The sequence below is a fragment of the Tachypleus tridentatus genome, chromosome 8 (assembly GCF_004210375.1).
Source record: "Tachypleus tridentatus isolate NWPU-2018 chromosome 8, ASM421037v1, whole genome shotgun sequence".
Taxonomy (NCBI): domain Eukaryota; kingdom Metazoa; phylum Arthropoda; class Merostomata; order Xiphosura; family Limulidae; genus Tachypleus; species Tachypleus tridentatus.
The window spans coordinates 40,057,490-40,072,673 of NC_134832.1; the positions used below are offsets into that span (position 1 = coordinate 40,057,490).

Here is a 15,184-nt window from a genome sequence, read left to right on the forward strand (position 1 = left end):
CAAAGAGTATCATCTTGTAACATGTGAGAATTCACTATCATAAAGGTCACTGGCAAAAATCATAAATATACCCCAGACACAGTACACAACATAATAAAAAAGGATCTCAATCTTGAAACAAGTTTAACAGGGTATAGATTTCACCAGGATAAGATTGCAGTTAAACTTCCTGTTCAACTATTGCATAACCAGCTCGAGAAAGAAATGTTTGGTTGGTTGGTTGATTTAATATTTTATGGCACAAAGCAGCTAGGCTATCTGCGCCAAACGTCCGGTAAAAGGGTAAAAATAAAATAAATGTAGTAAAATTCACAAAAGGAAATGAAGATAAAACAAAACAGCATTGAAAAACAGAAAAAGCATAAAACCAACGTTGGCACCTAGTCTACAATGTTAAGAGAGAAAGCAGAGTAAGAGAAGTTGTAAAGGACTTTCTGTAGCATGATGGTAATGATCATAACGCGCCAGGTAAGTACAAGAACCACCGTCAGTCACCTGAAGTTGGCCTTTCCAGTCCTGGTTCTGAGTTATGTATCATTACAGCCATTATCAAAAGGTAAAGTAATAAAAGTTTTAAAAAACATGTAGCAAAATTATAATAATATTTGCAAATGTCCGGTAAAAGGTAAAAGCAAAGTAAATGTAGTAAAATTCATAAAATGAAATGAAGGTAAAAACAAAACAGCAATTAAAAAACATAAATGGCATAAAACCAATGTTCACATCCAGTCTACAATGTTAAGAGAGAAACTACAGTAATATAAGTTCTAAAGGACTTTCTGTAGCATAATGGTAATGATCATAACCCGCCAGGAAGACTAACAGGTAAGTACAAGAACCACCGTCAGTCACCTGAAGTTGGCCTTTCCAGTAGTTGGTATCCAAAAAAAACTGGTTTTGAATATCAACGAGAACAGGGTGTGAGCCAACGTGAAGCGATTCCAGGGCCAGTAGAGAACTAAGCAAGTCAGTATAAATAGTGCAGTTGGAGTACTGCTTAGCTTCAATATGATCCAGGACAAGAGAAATGGCATACAGTTCAGCAGTGAGCACAGAAACTGTAGAGGGGATTCTGCACGCAACTACCAAACTGCCACAAACCATGGCAGAGCCCACAGAGTTAATTGATTTGGAACCATCTGTATCAATTGGAATGGAAAGATTGTTCAAAAGATGTTCAGTGAATAAAAGACGGTACTTCCAATCGAGAGTATCTGCCTTTCTCAGATGACTGAAAGAAAGGTCACATTTGGGGACTGTAATAAGCCATGGAATGGAATGGGCTGACCAGTGGATTCTGCAATGTTATCCAAGGACAGGCTCAATTCATCAAATTGTTCCTGGACGCAAAGGCCAAAAGAAGCAATGGCAGATTGTGTTCTGAAAAAGTATGGCCCACCGAGGAAGGAAAACATATCCCCAGGTGAGATGCTTTGGTACGAAATGAGGTTTCGAAGAATATAGTAAAGATAGTTGCAAACGGCGAAGGTGCAGAGAAGGTTCATGAGATTTTCCATATAAGCTCTGAACTGGAGAGGTGCAGACAGCCCCAGTGCAGAGTCGAAGTCCTTGATGGTGAATTGGGTCCAGTATCTTTAAGGCCGAGGGTCTGGCAGAGCCATAGACCATTGATCCATAGTCGAGTTTCGATCGATAAGAGTACGATATATCTTTAACATAGAACATCGATCCACTCCCCAACTGGTGGTAGAGAGGGCACGGAGGATGTTCAGTGCTCTTGTGCATTTGACCCGTAGCTGCTTTAAGTGTGGTATAAAGGTCAGCTTACAGTCAAAGATAAGCCCCAAGAACTTGGTCTCAGAGACCACTGGCAGCAAAACTTCACCAATACGGAGTTCAGGATCAGGATGAATACCCCGTTGGCTGCAAAATGCATGCAAACGGTTTTAGAGAGAGAGAAATTAAAGCCATTCGCCGTGGTCCACCTCAGTACATGATTGATGACAGTTTGTAGTTGACGCTCAACATATCTCATGTTTGACAACTGACACAAGATGTGAAAGTCGTCGACATAGAGCCTGTTTGCAACAGTGAGAGGAAATTGTTCAGTGATGGGATTAATTTTTTCCTGAAAAGTGTGACACTCAAAACACAGCCCAGAGGGACCCCAAGTTCCTGTACAAAAGAACGGGAAAGTGTCGAACCCATACAAACTTGGAATCTTCTGTCCATTAAAAAATTTCAATAAACATGGGTAAATGGCCACGTAACCCATATATATGGAGGTCTTGCAAAATGCCATACCTCCATGTTGTGTCATAAGCCTTCTCAATGTCAAAGAATATTAATAGAAGATGTTGTCGCTTGAGAAAGGCTTCTCTGATTGATGTTTCAAGTCGAATTAGGTGGTCCGTGGTGGAGTACTGTCGACGGAACCCACACTGGGTGGGAGAGAGGAGGTTGTTTGATTCGAGGAACCAAACAAGACGAGCATTAACCATCCTCTCTAAGGTCTTACAGAGACAGCTCGTCAAAGCAAATGAACGGTAGTTTAAAGGAATCTTGGGATCTTTTCCAGGCTTAGAGAAAGGTAAGATAATAGCCTGGTGCCAGGCATCAGGAAAAACATTCTCCTGCCAGATTCGGTTAAAAACAAATATAAGAATATCAAGAGAAGCAGGAGAGAGATAGCACAGCATGTCATAGTGTACATCATCAAGTCCAACAGATGTACTGCCAGACCGATGAAGGGCCATTTTCAGTTCCACCAGTGTAAAGGGACAATTATAGTCAAAGAGACAGTCAGTTCAAAAGGAAAGAGTTGAATGCTCTGCCCAAGTCTTGATGGCCAAGAAAGTAGAGGAACAAGCAGAAGTGCTAGATACCCAGCAAAAGTTTTCACCTAGAGTATCGGCGATGCTCTGGACATCAGCAACCAAGACAGAGAGGGGGACAGAATTGTAGTGCCCACTGACATGTCACACCCTGTCCCATATGACCGTGGAACTGGTGGTAGAAGATATACTAGTTGTGAACTTAATCCAAGATTCTTTCTGGCTTTGACGTCTTACCCACCTAGCATGTGCACGGGCCCATTGGAAAGCAATGCAGTTTGAAAGTGTGGGATATCTACGGAAAGCATCCCAGGCCCGTTTTTGAGCCTTTTGTGTCATGTGGCAGGCAGGATTCCACCACAGACGAGAATATTGTGGAAAACGTATCGAGGTTTTAGGAATATACTGACCAGCTGCTTGTATAATACAGTCAGTTACCGCTGCCACACAGTCGTCTATTGATGGCTGACTGACGATGGCAGGATCAAGTTCTGCGAGAGCAGTAAAAGTGGACCAGTCTGCCTGATCCAGATTCCACTGGGGCACGCGGGTAGGGTGGCATCGACCACGGCAAATCTCTCTCAAAAGTATAGGAAAATGATCACTGCCTAGTGGATTATTTTCAACCCTCCATGAAAAATGGGAGAATAATGAAGGGGAGCAAACCGAGAGATCAATAGCAGTGAAGGACTGACTAGGTGCGTGAAAATAAGTGGAAGAACCAGTATTGAAAAGAGAAAGGTTGTGATCAGAGAGCATACGCTCTACAGAGCGACCCCTCCTATCAATAACAGCACTTCCCCAGAGGGGATGATGTCCATTAAAGCCCCCAGGATTAGAAAGAGAGACAGCAACTGTTCAATGAGAGCATCAAGGTCTGATTGATCATATATATCTCCAGGTGACAGGTTTTGTTTGTTTTGGAATTTCGCACAAAGCTACACGAGGGCTATCTGTGCTAGCCGTCCCTAATTTAGCAGTGTAAGACTAGAGGGAAGGCAGCTAGTCATCACCACCCACCGCCAACTCTTGGGCTACTCTTTTACCAACGAATAGTGGGATTGACCGTCACATTATACACCCCCACGGCTGGGAGGTCCCGAACCCGCGACCCTCGAATTACGAGTTGCACGCCTTACGCGAGGTGACAGGTAGAGAGAACAAATAGTGATGGTATGATCCATGGAAACATGGATGGCTATGGCCTCCAAGGGTGTATTGAGTGATAAAGACAGGGTGGGGACATGCTGATCAACCAACAGTGCCACCCCTCCATCACACAGCCTGTCATTTCTGTTCAGAGAAAACTGCCGAAAGGCGACTGTATTGGCAGGTTTCAGAAATGATTCCTGTAAGGAAAGACATACAGGATGGTAGGAAGCAATCAGTGTTTTGATGTCATCCACATTAGAACGTAAACCTCGACAGTTCCATTGTATCAAGGTGGCCATTTTTAATGACGGGTAGGCGAAGTGGCTGGAGAACTCTTCGGTTTACGACCACGCCTTTTTTCCTTACTGTCCTTATTCAGAGGAGGTCTATCAACCTCCATGGATCCTACCCTGGGTCGATTGTGCAGGTCTTTGTTGTTGGAAGGGGATTCCATTGACTGAGGACGCAAACGAATGATTGTTTTTTTGCATCTTGGGGTGGGAGAAAAAGATGTATCTGAAAAAATGCCTGTATCTGAAATCAAAGGATGTGGATCTTGGGGTTTGTTGGAATGTATGAGAGGAACAGAGATGGGTGTAGAAGTCGATTCATCAACCTTTTTAACCATGGAGGTCAAAAGGCTTTTCATTTGTTTTGAAAACGATTATCTTGGAGGCACAGAGTGATCTGTCTGCACTCCCACTGTAGTTGTGGAACGAAGTGCAGCAGCATATGTCTGAGATGAAATGCAGACGGCAATTTCCGAGCCTCAGGGTAACTAATGTTATGAGTCGTTTTCAAACTCTGCATCTCTTTTTCCTCCAACCATTTATGGCAAGAATGAAAGTAGGAAGGGTGAAACCATTGTAGTTGACACAATGTGGGTCCGTATCACACTCATAGACATCGTGGTCCTTGCCACCATAACGAGCATATGTCAGGAAACCACGACATGATGTCTTTGAGTGGTCGAACGTCTGACATTGGATACATCGAAAAGGGTTTGAAATGTGCGGCTGTACCCTGCAATTTAGATAACCTGCCTTGATGGTGGCAGTACATGGTGATGTAAATGTCAAAACGAGGATATTTGTCAGCAGTGTAACTCCATCTTTGTGAGTGGAGATGTGCTTCACTGCAGAAACTCCTTGAGTGGAAAAACCAGCGAGAATCTCTGACTCGGGGATGTTCTTCAAATCCCTCTCAACAATAACTCCTCGTGATGAATTCAAGGTAGCATGAAGGGTAACCTCAATAGGTACATCCCCAATTGCCTTTGAATTCAAGAAGAGTTCACTGTGTTGGGATGTGGATGTTTCAACCAATGTGTCTCCAGATCGAAGCTTCTTTACTGACTTTGGAGAGCCAGCAAGTCCTTTCTGAATAAAAAAGGGGGACATTTGCTCTAAAGATTTTTCTGAAAGAGAATGTAATATAAGAAAATGAGGTACGTGTGTTACAGATGTTGAAGATTGCTGCTCAGTCTTCAAGACGTGGTAGTTTACCTGTTGACTGTTTTTTCACTATTTTATTTAAATTTTTTGTAGGAGGATCCATAGGAAAAAAAAATTCAGTACCCACTGACCTCACCCACCATGGAGCCCTATGAGAGGATGCACTACAATGTCATGCAAGGACATTGCTGCAATGTCAGGGTTTCGTGAACACTATACTCAAACACAAGCATCAGATATAATGTCCACAACACCTGTTGAGAACATCCAACACTGGTACTTGGTTGAACATAGCCCAAGTAGACCAGCCAGTTGACCCAAGGGGGACCACCCAAAGGCCACCTGTCTACAGGAATTCAAGGCCAAAGTGGTGTGTTAGGGTTGGACCCCTAAGCCACCAGGATCCTCTCCTCCCCTTCATGGGTCGCCACGCACGGCAAACACGTTTAGATCCCAGAGGAGGTAACCAGAAAGAACAGAACCTTCCCTGGGAGGTCCCCTCACCACGTACAACAATCCACACCGAGGGGGGGGGGAGAAAGAAATGGATTTTCATACTGTTCCTCAAAAAGACATACATCTATGTGTGATCAGACAGTTGAAATAATCACTGAGGATCCCTTGTATACATTATATCAAAAGTAAATAAAGATTAAGTATGTGTTTGGACATTACAGCTTTATGATAGAGCTTTTTTCAATATGCTGCAGGGTTATTATCAAGATGTATGGTCTTCAGATAGAACATTTTTGGATGTAGATAAAATGGTGAGTCATGACAAGGTGAGTCTCCAAAATCATTTATTATAACTTAATCAACCCACTTTAGTATATTTGACAAAGTAATAGTTTCATCACATTTCCATAAACCTGGATAAACAGAGTTTTGGCTCATTATGGGTCTAACAATATATCACGATGGATTTTTATGTCTTGTAAAAATAAAGCACTTTATGATTTTGGATTTAAAGAAGATTTAAATATATTTGTGATGATGAGAAACCCACTTGAAGTAAAAATGTATTTTCAAGATGGTTGGTATGGGTATTAGCACTTGAGAATACAGATTTAAATAAAATAAATTTGAAAACTTTGGCTGACTTGTGCATAGTTATGTTTATGAGATAGCACTGCTAAGGCATGAGATAGCCTACAATGTTTTTTGAGTCACTCAGTTTTTATTCAGGCCCATGGCTTTCATATTCACTGTAATAAACATTTAAGTACAAAATTCTATAACAAAACTATAGCCAAATACAGTGATTTGAAGTTTAATGTTACCATTTTCTACCTGAAAAACAAATGATGAAAAATTGATAATAAAAAGCATTACATTCTATGGTAATGAATGAAAACAGTTTCCAACTACATGCTACAACAGCTGTTGCAATCAAAACAAATGAGCATACTGTAATCCACAGAGACAGAGCAACCAACATACATGCATAAAACAGCTATGAAAGGTATTATTATGGAAATGTACAAACATGTGATCAATCTGATAAGATTAAAAACATACACAGATAAGAATGCCACAACAGGTGTTAACTACCATGATATGAAAATATATTGTAATCCAAGCTGACAGGGTTACTAATATTATATGTAAATACTATGATATGTGTTATAAACAAAATATGTGAACGTTATGTAATCCATGTTGCAACAAAGAAAGCCATGATAGTGTCATTACCACAATATATGAACATGCACCCCACAATAACAGTTTACTAATATATATGCAAAAACGGCTCGTTTGGGTTGAGAAAATTTTTTACATAGAGGAGTGAACAACGTTTTGACCTTCTTTGGTCATCGTCAGGTTCACAAGGAAAGAAAGAGGTAACTGACCCGGAAGCTGACTACATGTTTGGAAGGGGTTGTGTAACTGAGTGCCGGAATGTAGAGGGCGGTGTTAGATGTTTGAATATATAATTTTATTTTATTTAATATAGGTATAAAGGCATCCCTTTATATTAGCTTATTTTGGGTTTACGTTGTTGTATAAGTAAGGCTTCTTTAATTTTGCCTTTGTTTATGTTTATTTCTTTATTTAGTATTTGAGTGTTTTCTACGGTTATGTTGTATTTATTTGACTTGCAGTGTTCAAAAACGTGTGAAGGTGACTTTTTGTGTTCTTTGAATCTGGTCTCCAATTTTCTACTTGTTTCTCTAATATAGAAGTCATGGCAGTTATCACATTGTACTTTATAAATAAAGTATAGACCTTAGTATTGTGCCTGGTTTTTGAATAAATTTGGTATTAACTGGGATGTCATATTTTGTTACTAGTTTTTACCAAATGTTGGTTATTCTTCTGCTGATGTCAGGAATATACGGTATGCAGCATCATATGGTTTCGTGATTTTTTGATTCGTGAGATATATTTACTTTTGTTGGTTGATTTTCCTTTCTGTCTAGGTGCGTGCGTATGTTTCCTACGGTTCTATATTGGAGAAACAAGTAGAAAAATGGAAACCAGATTTAAAGAACATAATTTCTCAAACTTCTCAAAATATTTTCTCAACCCAAACGAGTCGTTTTTGCATATATATTTCTCTACAAGTGGGTTTTCTTGACATCACTAAGTGTTTACTAACATATACATGTCAAAAAGCCATAACATATTGCATTATTAATAAAATATATGAATGTTCTGAGAATAATTACTAATACACATATGTAAGAACAGATGTTACTACCAAAATACGTGAAGATACCATTCTAATGTAATATGATATGGATTACAATGAAATATCACTTTAATACATGATAACACAAGTTATAATCATATTCTAAGATGTAAGAGTGAAATCAAAGAAACATGTGTAACAATATTTTAACCGAAGTACATTTATCTGTCTAGTCCTGTGCTCACAAGGCCTTTCATCCAGTATCAGGTCTAATCAAACCTGTTTGGATACAATAAATACAGCAGCCATCCAGGAATTATTTATATAATAAACTTCATGTACAGTAACTGTTTTAGTGTCAACTAATTAGGTCAGTAAATTGTAATATATTGCAAAAAAGGTAACAAAAAACAAAACACTAATATGTTATTGTAATCCACACTGGCAGCAATTATCAATCTTATACAAACTGTTTTAATTCACATTGACACCAGTTACATATGAATCCTTACAATCCATGAGAATATAAATTACAAAACAAATATAATAACATTCTATCATTTTTCTTGTTTCAATGAGTTATTAAAGAATGCCATTTATGTTTGTATATAAGGTGACAGTGATCATAAACTATTAGTATAATTCACATTGATATGGCTAACAAACTCTCTGCAATAACCCTCTTTAATATTATCAAGACTTCAACTTCATTGAATCTCTGTTGCTGGCATTTTGCTGTCTATAAACATGCTAATAAAACCTAATTACACCTGCTCTGAAGGTTTAAGTTCACCATGAATACACATTTTTTTTTATTGGGTTGTTATGATAAATATAAAACATATTATGAAACAAAGTGAAAAAAAAAAGTCAATCCAGAATATATATGCAACTAATATACACTGAGACAATAAAGAAACAAACTGTATGAAACTTATTTTCAACTGAAGACTACATCATAAAACATTGCATTCAGCTACTTCAAATTATACAAAACAAACACCAGTTTCATAAATAAACTGTTTTCCACACGCACGCACGTGTGCACACACACATATTAATTCATACAACAAATTCAAAAGCAATTGTGAATATAGAAACAAAAACATTTTCTTTTAAACATAAAAACTGAATGAAAGTGATAAGAATTGATAAATCACCATTTTAAAAATTTCAAATACCAATTAAACCTAAGAGAATCAAGATTTCAGGCAGTTTTATGGATATAAATTTAAACACATTTACATATTTATTTGACAGCAGTTAGCTCAAGCAACCTGTTTTATGTCCATAATTTCCTCCACAAAATACACAGAGTTTTTATTTTTAATATACATGTACACATCAAAATAGCAACCTTTTTATCCATTGCTAAAAAAACATGATGTTATCCAAAAACTCTCTTAATGTATTTGTTGATTTTTCTACTATTTTGGTATAAATTTAGACTCATCATATTTGTGTTATGCAGTTTGCAACAAATGTTCCTTTATAAAGATGCACTCACAACATAAGATCAAATGAGATTTGGTAACGAGCTTCTATGTCTGAATCCTCTGGTAGAACTTCTATACTGCTGTTTTCAACACTACTGTTTCCACTAGGAGGGCTGGCATTAAATCGGTCTAAGGTAGATGAAGTCTTATTTATTGGAACTGGAACTGAGGATGAATGTCTGTTTTCTTCTATAGGGGCTAGAGCTGTTGATGGTGGTAGAGATACTATACTTGATAATAGAGAAGGAGAAGCTGGAGCTTGGATTCCCAAGATGTCTTGAAGACTTTGTGGTAGATGTTGGCATTGACTTAGCTGAAGGTAAATACTTTCTGCTCTACATAGAACTTCTTCTGGGTTGATTTTATAAGACATATCATTTATATGCTGAAAAACGAATCACAAATAAACATCACCATATGGAAAATGAAAAGCATTTAGATATTGCTTCTATGGTTTAAAAAAATGCACAACTACATTATATGTAACTGGAGAACTAGTCTTCCAAGTGATAGGGCAAATCTACTGGGTTCAACACAAACAAAGTGAAGTCACTGTCGTTCTGTTTTTAGAACAACTTTCTTTAAGTCTATACAATGGACCAATAAAAACAGTATGTACATGCAATATGTAATATCAACTTATGTAAAGCATCATCTCAGGCATTTCACTACAAGTAATGAACTAAAGATTCTCAACTGAGTATATTTTATGAAATACTTGGCACTAATGATAAGGGTTTTACTTCTAATAAAAAAATAAATTATGGAATTTTTTTGGTTTTCTTTCCAATTATGATAAACAGACACAAAATGCATGGAAAACCAAAGCAATACAATCAACAAACAAATCATCAAGTCTGTTTCAATACAGAAATAGTAATACATTTTATAAAATTTAACAATAAAACAAGTATTTTTTATTACAAGTTATAGTTTCTATAATAAGGGAAATCAAAGCTGAAGCTTGTAATAAAACATAATTAATCAGTAACTAAACTCAAATGAAACTACAAAAACAATTACTTGGTTTATGTTGCACAGAGTTACTTGAAAGCTATCTGCATTAGCTATTCTTAACGTTAAAGTGTTAAGACTAGAGGGAAGGCAGCTAGTTAATATCATCTGCTACCAACTTTAAATTATTTTTTGCCAGTGAAAAGTGGGATTGATAATCAGATTATAATGCTCACTAAGCTAAATGAGTGAAAATGTTTGGTGCTGGGTATAAAACATCTATATTTTCTCTTGATTATGTAAACTCATTAGAGTTAACTTTTTTGAGTATCTGAATATTCTTTAAAATTATTAATGAAAATGCCAGATTCATCATATGCTTCACCTTCTGAAGTTAAAAAATCAACCCAAATCACAATCAGAACAACTTAATGAAACATTTAGTTATTTTCACTCTTTCAGTGCTTGAAATGGTAATTGAAAAAAAAAAATACTGTTAAATATTAGAATTTTTGCACACATACTGAAATGTAAAAGACATATTGTGACAGAAAGTTAGAAAGAAATATTGTCATTTACACTCAACTTTAGGTACACTGACTGAAAAACATATCAACATTTCAGACAAGCGATGTTCTCTTGTTACAGCAGTTTATCTGTCATTCTGTATTGTAATATAACTTACACTCAGATTTAGGTATATTAACTGAGTTATATACACCAAAGTCTTAAAACCATATGGACATTTCAAACAAGTGATGTTCTATTGTTACAGGAGTTTATCTGTCATACTATACTGTAATATCATTTACACTCAAATTTAGGTACCTTGCCTGAATTATACCACAGTCCTGAAAAAAAAAAATTGACATTTCAGACAAGTGATGCTCTCTTGTTACAGCTGTTTATCCTATCGTTTTCAAATCCCACTGCTACAGTACACTTTTCTCTTTATTTGTCTGTTTTTGCCACCCACATCTTTTCAATTGTAGACATAACCACACTTACACCTCTTATCTTTTAATAAGTGTATTTTGCCAATTTTATTTTTCTTGTCTCAACTAACAAACCTCTATTTTATGAAATTCTCACCATTCCTTAGTATTTTTATACATTCAGCTTAGTTGAAGTATCCACCTCCAACATCACATCTCAAAAGATGTCACCCTTTAAACATCATTCTCCTTCAGAGTCAAGTTTACCACAAAATAATTACATACAGGTACTGGATAATGGCTAATAACCATTGTAAATGTAATGTTTTAGTTATTGGGAAATTTTAACTTGATCTTACATTGTCTCACAGTTAAAAACATACACATTTTGGAAAAGTGAAAACTGTTAAAAATGAATGATTTGTTTATGTTTGTTTGTTTGGAAATTTCGCACAAAGCTACTCGAGGGCTATCTGTGCTAGCCGTCCCTAATTTAGCAGTGTAAGACTAGAGGGAAGGCAGCTAGTCATCACCACCCACCGCCAACTCTTGAGCTACTCTTTTACCAACGAATAGTGGGATTGACCGTCACATTATACACCCCCACGGCTGGGAGGGCGAGCATGTTTAGCGCGATGTGGGCGCGAACCCGCGACCCTCGGATTACGAGTCGCACGCCTTACGCGCTAGGCCATGCCGGGCCAATTTGTTTATGAAACATTAACGTGCAGAAACTTACATGATATTAATAACACTGGGGAACACTTTTTCAGTAACTTTGAGTTGCATTGGATATTTTAACTGATTCTGAAGGAGTTTTAGGCGCTGATTTCAAATCTGAAATTAGTTTTTCTCTACAAGCTCTAGTTTATATGCAATTTGAGGTTAATGAAATTGTACAAATGTGAACTTGCGTAAACCATGTATAAGCATTTTCACGTCCATATATATAGATAGCTTCTAATATTTTGATCATTCTTCTTTTGTTTCAGATCAAACATGGCTTCCAAAAATAGATATCATTGCAGAAACAAGCCTGATGCCTTCTGCTACATATGTGGATGCTACACACTCAATCGTCAGAGACGTAACATATCCTCGTTCGTCAAGCGTGCCTACAAGGCATATTTTGAAGTTCATCTTGGTGATCAAGACAAGCAATGGGCTCCTCATGTTGTGTGCCACAATTGTGAGGAAATGCTTGAGACTGGACCAAAGGAAAACGCAATGGTCTGCCTTTTGGTGTTCCAATGATTTGGCGCGAACCCACCAACCATGTAACTGACTGTTATTTCTGCATGGTAAACACAACAGGTGTTGGGAAGAAAAACCGACATAAGATTACGTATCCAAACATTCCCTCAGCTATTCGGCCTGCTCCGCACTCTGAAGAAGTTCCTGTTCCAGTTTTCAAAGGCTTGCCTTCATTGGACGATAAAGACATTGGACATGATACAAGCAAACAAGACAGTTGTGACAGTGAATTGTCAGAAAAGTGTACACAATCGGAGAACTGTTCTTCAGACACTGAACCTTTCCCCGTCCCCAAGCCTCTTCCCCAGGCTGAACTGAATGATTTAGTGCAGGATTTAGGTCTTTCAAAGAAAGCAGCATAGCTTTTGGCATCAAGATTACAAAGCAGAAATCTTGTTGATCACTCTGTTAAAGTATCATATTTCAGAAAGCGTGACCAGCTTTTAGTGACCTTTTCAGAAGACAGACAGTTTGTTTACTGCCATGACATCCAAGGGCATCTCAAAGAACTGGGTGTACCTTACTATAGTCCTGCTGAATGGAGACTCTTTTTAGACAGTTCAAAACGCAGTCTAAAGTGTGTTCTTTCACATAATGGGAATGTTTATGGAGCAGTACCTGTCGGTCACTCAGTGCATTTGCGGGAAGACTATGATGATATGAGAATGGTCATGGACTTATTAAAATATCATGAGCACAATTGGATCATTTGTGTAGACTTAAAGATGGTCAACTTTCTTCTTGGACAACAGAAAGGTTTCACCAAGTTTCCATGTTTCCTCTGTATGTGGGACAGCCGAGCACGAGACAGACATTGGGTCCAGAAGGACTGGCCTATTCGTGACACCCTTGAAGCAGGCATGCCAAATATCATACAAGACCGAATTGTAAGCAGAGATAAGATCATCTTTCCTCCTCTTCACATCAAATTAGGTTTGATGAAGCAATTTGTCAAGGCACTGGAAACCGAAGGTGAATGTTTCCAACACATCATCACAGCTTTACCAGGGTTATCATTTGAGAAGATCAAAGCAGGCGTGTTTGATGGCCCACAGATTGAACCCTAATTCGTGATGATCAGTTTGTTGCTAAGATGACCGCTTTAGAAAAGGCAGCATGGTTATCCTTTGTGGCAGTCGTTCAGAACTTCCTTGGAAACAATAAGGCGGAGAACTACAGTGAACTTGTGAACAGAATGCTCCTCGCTTTTAGTGATCTCGGTGCAACATGAGCATCAAGCTTCATTTTTTGAACAGCCACCTTGATAAGTTCCCTGACAACCTGGGGCTGTGAGTGACGAACAAGGAGAACGATTCCACCAAGACCTAAAGGTCATGGAAGAACGCTACCAAGGGCTGGGACAAAAGTATGATGGCTGACTACTGCTGGAGCATTAAACGAGATTGTCCAGATGAAGTGTACAAGCATAAAGTTACAAACGCAAATTCCTACCTGAATAAAATACACAAACAAATTGATAAGCTATTCCTATAATTTCCTATAATAACGAAAAATTAAAAAATAAATAAAAATGTCAAATTGCATAAAATCTGTAGCTTGCAGACAAAAACCGACTTCAGATTTGAAATCAACACACTCAAATTGACTATAGAAAGGTCTTTTTTTAAATGCAACAAAATGAGTGTTCCCCAGTGTAATTAGACCAAAAAAAAGATATAGAATAGTTACATTTAGTATTTTGATTTTCTTTTACATTTTGTTCATGAATAACATGGCTCACTTTAAGCATTGTGATTCACTTTGAAGTAGCAAAGTAAGGCAAGATATTATGAGAAAACCATTTTACACACACATACAGCTAAGTTGAATGACCAATAACTTCAGATCGTATGACTGATTTGCATAAAATGAATTGTCATAACTGTATTTGTTTATCCTTCAGTTCTTTTTACAGTAGACTAAAAGCATTTAACTTCCACTCAAAGCCAATTTACTACAAATCAGTGAAAAATCCACTTAGCTTTCTTTGTATAGTACTTTTTCAATGAATATTATATATTATAAAACCATTAAAGAACAAAACTATTTATCATAAATAAGGAATGACAATTATTTTATTTTACGACAACTTTCACTTAGATAGCTTAATAAGCTAGTCATTCATTCAACAGTCATACTTTTTACATCATTTACACTTACATAAATTGTATCATTCTATCTACAAATCAATTCTAAAAAATACTGTACTTATCACTTTAATGCATTATAAATGTTCATGTAACAGATGAATTTCTATTTTTCAGTTACTGTCAATCTGAGAAATTTAACATTAGTAGCAACCACATCAAGATATTCACATAAAAAAAAACATTACTTAACTTTAAAATGTATAATTTTTATTTCCTACCAATATTAGGTGTATTTTATGTACCTTTAATATCTCTGGAAGTCCAAACTGGTTCTCCATTAGTGTATTTTTTTCAGCATCCAAAATAGCTAAACAAATCAAAAGATGAAAATTTCTACAAGGCAATCCAGTCCACAGCACCTA

The 15,184-nt window shown here is 37.2% G+C and overlaps 1 protein-coding gene across 2 annotated transcripts in view; it reads right to left on the reverse strand.

The window, feature by feature from the left end:
• Positions 1 to 8,487: 8,487 nt before the first annotated feature.
• LOC143222227 (TBC1 domain family member 15-like) overlaps positions 8,488 to 15,184 on the reverse strand; it is a 97,960-nt gene continuing 91,263 nt past the window's right edge. For both annotated transcript variants that reach the window (XR_013012109.1, XM_076448411.1), the window contains exons 14-15: positions 15,065 to 15,181; positions 8,488 to 9,914 (exon numbers count right to left, since the gene is read on the reverse strand). Coding sequence is in view for 1 of the 2 variants with exons in the window: in XM_076448411.1 (XP_076304526.1) it covers positions 9,537 to 9,914; positions 15,065 to 15,181 (495 nt within the window). In the remaining variant the exon portion in view is untranslated. The remainder of the gene's footprint in view (positions 9,915 to 15,064; positions 15,182 to 15,184) is intronic.